This window comes from Peromyscus californicus, unplaced genomic scaffold (assembly GCF_007827085.1).
Source record: "Peromyscus californicus insignis strain IS unplaced genomic scaffold, ASM782708v3 Scaffold_5__1_contigs__length_169319896, whole genome shotgun sequence".
Lineage (NCBI taxonomy): Eukaryota > Metazoa > Chordata > Mammalia > Rodentia > Cricetidae > Peromyscus > Peromyscus californicus.
In genome coordinates, this window is record NW_026294573.1 from 45,013,087 (window position 1) to 45,020,852 (window position 7,766).

General features: G+C 51.2%; 1 protein-coding gene across 3 annotated transcripts; it reads right to left on the reverse strand.

Moving 5' to 3' along the window:
• Positions 1-4,789, reverse strand: Pars2 (prolyl-tRNA synthetase 2, mitochondrial). 3 transcript variants are annotated; one of them, XM_052717650.1, is made up of 2 exons: positions 4,661-4,789; positions 1-2,137 (listed from the first exon to the last, which is right to left on the reverse strand). In XM_052717650.1, exon 2 carries the CDS (start codon positions 2,122-2,124, stop codon positions 697-699), a length of 1,428 nt encoding a protein of 475 aa, XP_052573610.1. In that variant the 5' UTR covers positions 2,125-2,137; positions 4,661-4,789; the 3' UTR covers positions 1-696. The 3 variants fall into 3 exon arrangements, with proteins under 3 accessions (XP_052573610.1, XP_052573611.1, XP_052573609.1); XM_052717651.1 differs by lacking the exon at positions 4,661-4,789 and adding an exon at positions 4,413-4,654; XM_052717649.1 differs by lacking the exon at positions 4,661-4,789 and adding an exon at positions 4,313-4,337.
• Positions 4,790-7,766: the final 2,977 nt, after the last annotated feature.

Consider the following 7,766-nt stretch of genomic DNA (forward strand, 5'->3'; position numbering starts at 1 on the left):
TCATCCCAAAGGCTTCACTTTATTCAATCAGTAGAACATGATCTCAGTGCTGATGTGAACCCAGCAGGGTCAAATCTCCAGAGGTAGTTTTGGGCCATCAGGCAGTTACGACGACAACTTTTTGGGAAGCTTAGAGGAATAGGGAACCAGATCCATGTGTCTAGTGGGGTCATTCATGAGAGCGCTAAGGACCTTACAGACCTAACTCCATCTCCCATGTCCAAACGGGAGTCCCCAGCCCCAGGAGGGAGCAGGTACGTGAGGTCATTGGTGAGTTAGCAGCAGGTGCCTGACTCTCTGGAGCTCTTGGTTCCTCAGGAGAGAAGGGCCCTGCTCTCTGGATGGAATGAAGTGCACCCACATGGTCAGACTCTGGGGTGAGGTTGGGGAAGCGTGGCCCGCAGCTTTCAACCATTGCCGTCTTACAAACAGAAACTCGGCTTTTCCAGGGAGTGATGCAGGTCGCTTTCAGTCTCCGAACAGAGGTGTCCATGTGCAAAAGAAATGGCACATGGTGGCATGACCAGCCCGGGGGCTCGAGTTAATGACAAACCATCACAAGCAGGGAGTGAGCACAGTTTCCCTAACACAGTCTCACCTTCCACAAGAAGCCATTTCTAGAGACCACCAAGAGAGAAGTGCAGGGAACCAGTGTCACAGTGCACACCAGGCCTGGGGGCAGGTGTGCTTGGGCACTTAGACGACATGCACACCAGTCAGTAGTTCCATGACTCCCTCTTTGGTGAGGAAGACCACCTCACCAGTGTTCTGGCACTGAACCTCAAAGTATGCGGGGTCCTCCAGGGCCCTCTTGCCGGCAATGATCACGAAGGGGTAGCCAAGCTTGTTGGCGTCCTTCAGTCTGTTTCCGATGGTCAGGTGCATCCTGTCGTCCAGCAGGACCTCCCCTCGGAGCTGAGCCACGGCCTCCATGATGTCATCGTATAAGTGCTCCACAACCTCTGTGGCTGCCGCCTCCTTACTGCCCTTCTTAGGGGGGATGAGGCAGACTTGGTAAGGAGCCAGCAGGCTGGGCCAGCGGATGCAGTCCTCTGTAGAGAGAGCTTCAATGGCAGCAGCCAAGATCCGAGTGACTCCCAGGCCATAGCACCCCATTTCAGCCAGCGAAGATTCCCCGTGGGCATTGGTAAACTGGGCGTTGAAAATGGAGGAGTACTTGGTACCGAGGTAGAACGTGTGCCCCACCTCAATGCCTTTGGTTTCTGTCAGTGGACCCTGGCAGTCGGGGCAGATTTTTTGTGACAAGTCTAGTATCTCTGTGTTGGCTGAGAAGTGGCAGCTGGGACAGACTACAAGGCGGTCCTCTCCAATATCCACTGGTAGCTGGAATTCATGGGACATTGTGCCCCCGATGCTGCCCACATCGGCCCGGGCTTTCATCCATCGCAACCCCAGCCTGTCAAACAGTCTACAGTAAGCATCACACACCAGGCCATAGGTGGTCTGGGCAGCCTCCGAGGAGGAGTCAAAGGTGTACATGTCCTTCATATAGAACTCCCGGCCACGGAGAAGACCGAAACGGGGCCTCGGCTCGTCCCGAAACTTCCTTGTAACCTGGTACAACAGTAAAGGAAGCTGTCTGTGGGACAGTTTCTTCTGGGAGGCCACCAGGGCCGTTACTGCTTCCTCATGAGTCGGTCCCAAGCAATACTCTTTGTCGTGCCTGTCTCTCAGTCTCAGCAGTTCTCTGCCCATCAGGTCCCAGCGGCCGGTGGCTCGCCACAGCTCAGCTGGGCTGAGGCTGGGCATGTTGATTTTCTGCCCCCCGATGGCCCGCATCTCCTCGTCTATTACCCTCACAAGCTTCTCCATGGCACGGACTGTGTAGGGCATGAGGTGGTAACAGCCAGGGCTTGCTGGGAGGATCAGGCCCACTTGCAGCATCAGCCGTTGACTCTTACAGGTCAAGTCGCTAGCTCTGCCCTCCAGGGAAAGCACCTGGTCTTCCCGAAGGTTCTGAGGCTGGAACATGCGGGACAATACCAGGCGCTGCCCTCTTCCTGGTTCACAATGGTGGCACTTGTGAACAACATACCTGGAGTGCTGGCGGCTGCAGGCAGCCAAGGCAGACAGTGTTCTGCATCTTGTCAGCAGCCCTTCCATGACACCCTGGTACCTGGAGAAAAATGAGTCATGTGTGGATGACTGTTAACTGGGTTCTCAGCATTGGCTCCAACTAATTCCTGAGACAGAAGCTCATCTTGGGAAATGTCTAATAGCCCAGCAGATCATAGTACCACTTCTCTTTAAGAAATGAAATCCAGAGCTGGAGAGATGGCTCAGAGGTTAAGAGCACTGACTGCTCTTCCAGAGGTCCTGAGTTCAATTCCCAGCAACCACATGGTGGCTCACAACCATTTGTAATGAGAACTGGCGCCCTCTTCTGACATACAGGCAGAACACTGTATACATAATAAATAAATCTTTAAAAAAAAAAAAGAAAGAAATGAAATTCAGCTGGGGTTAGTGGCACATCCCTTTAATCTGAGCACTCGGGAGGCAAAGACAGAGGCTAGCCTGGTCTACAGAGTGAGTCTGAGGACAGCCAGCGCTATGTGGAGAGACCTTTTCTCAAAGAACGGCAACAAAAGAAATTCATATTCTTCTGATTATGAAAAAGTAACAATCTACTGTGGAAACAGCATGCAGTGGTACATGCACAGGCTCTGGATAAGGCAGCCTGGGTTCTAGGCCAACCTCCCACTGGAACTTCCTGCAGCCTAGCACATGTCTCTACTCCTGTGGACTAATGTTTTCATCATGAAATGGTAAAACCACCAGATTGGCTTTGGGTGTTTACTGTGGGCATTTTTAAAAGGTGGGGAAATTTTTTTTTTTTTTTTTTTGGTTTTTTCGAGACAGGGTTTCTCTGTGTAGCTTTGCGCCTTTCCTGGATCTCGCTCTGTAGACCAGGCTGGCCTGGAACTCACAGAGATCTGCCTGGCTCTGCCTCCCGAGTGCTGGGATTAAAGGCGTGCGCCACCACCGCCCGGCTAAAAGGTGGGGAAATTTTTATTCTTACAACAGTTTTTGGCACATACTATGTGCTTGGTGATGTTTGCTATCGTTACTCTTTTAGGAAACCGGGGAAAGAACCCGAAACAAATCAACTGTAATCCCCCAGCCAACAGCTGAGGGCAGTTTTACCATTCCTTGTCTCCATCCCCACCCTCCACTCTATGTCAATATTGCCAGGCACTGTGACACATCCAGTAATCCCAGCACTTGGGAGCCAGAGGTAGGATTACCACAAATTCAAGGCCAGCTAGGTTTGCACATCAAGAGTTCCAGGCCATCTGAGGATATATAATGAAACTCTGCCTCAAACACACATGTCAGTCTTGTTTTAACTGCCCTTCTCATTGCACATTCCTGGCTGGTCTGCACCTTTACTCACTGTCCAAACTGTCTGTTGAACTTCAGACCTGTTCTTCGGAGGACATAGTACACAGCTATTTGAAACTTGGTCACCCAGAGTCTCTTTTGACAGTGGTGCCCCTGCAGATCTGAGTATCAGCCTGTAAGGCACCAGAAGCACCCTCCAGCCAAACGGGAAACCTGCCCTCATCTACTCTGTAGATCCTTTAGTCCTCTGGTGCTGTCTGCTCTCCACCTGACCATGCACCTCAGTCCAGCTACCATCACGTTTTACTCAGCCTGTTAAAAGAGCTCGCTACTGCCGGGTGGTGGTGGGACACGCCTTTAATCCCAGCACTCGGGAGGCAGAGGCAGGGCGCATCTTTGTGAGTTCGAGGCCAGCCTGGTCTCCAAAGCGAGTTCCAGGAACGGTGCAAGGCTACACAGAGAAACCCTGTCTCGAAAAAAAAAGAAAAAAAAAAAAAAGAAAAAAAAAAGGGCTCGCTACTGGTTTCCTTGCATTCCTTCCACTTTCAACTCTTCAAAACACAGGCAGCAGTAGTGACAGTTTCCTGCTGCCTAGGGAGTGCAGGCAGATCCCCCGTGAGATGCCCTCCCCTTTCCCCTGCCCTCTCCCTGTTCCAGGTACACACTACACGACTCAACACAGGATCCAGTCAGGAAAGCCGTACACAAAGCGCTTCCAAGTGCCCGGGACACACTAAGTGCCATAAAGGTTTGGCTATTATGATGCTAAGTTCATAGGCTCTGAGATGGGGAAGTCAATGTGTGTAAGGCGACAGCGAAGGGCACGGGGTCGTTGTGGAATGCAGGAACTCGCCTCCAAATCCCACCAACTTTCCACCACTGACAGCGCGACATACAACAGCACCCGGCTCTAAACAGTCTCGGCCTTCACCAGGGGTGACCCTACCCGAATAGGGTCACTTCATCCCTCTTCAAAACACCAAGGCGGCTGAACCACCAGGTCATCCCCGAGGCTGCTCCAAAATGGGCCCCTTTGGGAACTCTACCTCTCAGGGCCACTCAAGGCTGACCGGGGCGGAAGTGTTGCCCTCAGACACAGCAGGGCGGGGGTGCTGAGACCCGTAAGGACTCGACTATGCAACTTGTCTGTGGTTGTGACTCCGCCCGACTCCAGGACAGGACAGGACAGGACGCACGCGAGAAAGCAGACACCAGATCCTGGGGTGCGCGCGCCCAGAAACTGTCCCTAGATTCGCTGGGCCCTCCCTGACGACCCTCAGGCCTCCACGCTCACCAGCAGCCCTGCACCTGCGCCGCCCGCTCGTCCGCCACGCGAAGCCACTGCGCCTGCGCCGGTTTGGCCTAAGCCCCACCTCCCACGTTTCTCGCCAATCGGAAAGCCACACTCTCGGGAGGGGGCGGGAAGCTCTGGCCCCACCCTACTGGAGAGGAGCAGGAGAGATTTCTCCGGAAACTGAGCCAAAGAGAGGCCTCGCTCTCCGCCAAGATCATAGATTGGCCGGGTTGCCACACGCAGATCACGGTTCCGGAAGTGCCCTCTAGGAATTATCAAGGTGCAACTCTATGATCAAATCCTACGTTTCAGGATTTGAATCCGCTTTAGCCTCCCACTGCCAGGACCTGTTCGACTCTTACAGATCAGGTACACTGCTAAGTAACCTTGACACACACGGGAAGCTGTTTCAAATCTACCCTATGATTAAAAAAGCTTCAATTTAAATGAGCTTAGGATCGTTAAACAATTAGAGAAAGTCACCTTTATTACAATGCTCAAGGAAATCTTTTAAATTTTTTTTATGAAGCAGAGATGGGGTTTAATAAAGACATCTTAATATAGGCTTAAGCACCAGGCTTGAGAGGGGAGCGGAGGAATTGGAGAGCATGGGCGTGGGCTTCTCAAAGAGGAGCCTCCCTGAGTCTTGAAGAGGCAAATTAAAACTTCCATTTACTGTGCCGGTTAAGAGCCATTGCTGCTCTTCAAAGGGCAGCAGTTCGGTTCTCAGCACTCCAGGCAGCTCACAATCACTGTTAACTCCAGCTCCAGGGAAATCCATGACTACCTTCTGGCCTCTGAGGATACCCACTCCCATGTGCACATACATATATGCATAAATAAAAATGAGGCGTTTCCTCCATACATAATATTTACATGTTTACATAAGTGTGTTGTAAGCAAATGTTTGCTTATTTGCATGTGTACATGTATGAACTAGTGTGTGGAGGCCCAAGGCTGACAGAAGTGTCTTTCATCCATCTCCACCTTATATACTGAGGCTCTGAGGATCTGAACTCCTCACGGAGGAGCACTTTTGCATGGCGAGCACGTCTTAGGGTTTCTATTGCTGCGATGGAACACTATGACCAAAAAGCAAATTGGAGAGGAAAGTTTATATGGCTTACACTTAAGCATTGCTGCTCATCACTGAAGGGCAGGATCCCAAAGGCAGGAGCTGATGTAGAGGCCATGGAGGGCTGCAGCTTACTGGCTTACTCCCCACGGCTTGCTCAGCCCATCTTCTTACAGAACCCAAGGCCAGCAGCTCAGGGATGGCACCACCCACCATGGGCTGGGCCCTCCCCATTGATCACTAAATGAGAATATGCCTTTCAGCTGGATCTCAAGGAAGCATTCTTCAGCTGAGGCGCCTTCCTTTCTGATGACTCTAACTTGTGCCAAGTTGACACACAAAACCAGCCAGTACACCTGGTGAGCCGTCTCCCCAGCCCTCACAAAATGTTTTCTGCATCATTGCATTGTACAAGCCCCTGCTGCCGGCGTGGGGAAGAGCAGAGTGAAGAGAGCAGCTGCCAGCATTTGTTGTAGAAGAGACAGCCTGTAAGTCAGCACAGTGAGCCGTGAGCAGAGCAAGTGCCTCAGTCTGCCTTCTGTCCCCGTGATAAAGAGCACAGTCAAGAGACGCTTGGGGAGGATAGGGCTTGTGTTAGCTTACAGGTTCCAGTCCACCATGGGGGGTGGAGGTGGGGGAAGTCGAGGCAGGAAGTCAAGACAGAAACCTGGAGACAGGAATTGAAGCAAACATCATGGAGGAATATGCTTACTGGCTTGTTCCTCATGGCTTGTTCTGCCTGCCTTCTCAGACAACCCTAGAACCCCTGTGCAGTGGTGGCACCGCCCACAATGGGCTGGGCCCTCCCATGTCAATCTTTCATCAAGAAGTTGCCCCCCAGACTTGCCTACAGGCCAACCTGATATGGCATTTTCTCAGTTGAGGTTTTCTCTTCCCAGATGGCTCTAGCTATGTCAAGCTGACAAAAAACAAAAACAAAAGCAAAACAAAACAAAAACTGCAGGAGGGAATCAGGGCAGTAAAGAACTCAAAAACCAAGATGAATCAGGATTTTGATAAAATTTTTTTTTTTTTTTGGTTTTTCGAGACAGGGTTTCTCTGTGTAGCTTTGCGCCTTTTCCTGGGACTCACTTGGTAGCCCAGGCTGGCCTAGAACTCACAGAGATCTGCCTGGCTCTGCCTCCCGAGTGCTGGGATTAAAGGCGTGCGCCACCACCGCCCGGCTATTTTTTTAATCAAAATTAACACAAAAACCCATAGAAAGAAAAAGTAAGTTGTCAGTCCAAGGGTGTTACATGTTCTGAAGACAAGTTTAAAAAAAAAAAATGGAGTGGGAGGCTGGATGGTTCTGATTTAAAATAGGATGCCCATGGAAGCCTTACTAAGAAGGTGGCACTTTAGCAAAGACCTGAAGAAGGGGAAAGACAGAGCCCTGTAGCTATCTGGGGGAGGATGTTATAGACACAGAACAGATGATAAGATGTCCTGAGCAGGAGCTGAGTTTATTTCAGTCACTATCCAACAACTGCACTTTATAGAGTGCCTCGAGTGTACTGGACCTGCGGGAAGACATTGGTGACTCTGATAATGACCCATCAGCTCTCGGCTCCCCAGGAGCTTCACGAACAATGCCTGTGACCAGTAGCCTCACTGGAGTGCAGCAAAGCCCTGTAGGAATCCAGGGAAGGGGGAGCTTTACTGAGAAAGCTTAGAGTTTACCTTAGAGATGACTGAGTCAGCCAGGCAGAGGACCAGGACACTCAGAGGCATGGAGCAGAATGTGATGTGGTAATACAAGAGGAACAGGCAGGTGGTGGGTCTGCATCTTTATTTCTCACAGCTCCTGATGTTACCAGAATTATTAAGGGTCAGAACCTAGGACCTGAAAACCCCAATAAGCCAGACAGATTTGGCCACCTATCCTCAAGAAGCTGAGAGCAGAAATTAGACAGACTCCCTGCTAGGCAGACAGACAGGGAGAGGGGCCATGGCTAGGTAATAAAGGTGATGAATTTCCAAGATGGCCGGCTTCTTCCTCACCCTTCTGACCTGAGACAGAAACCTGGCAGC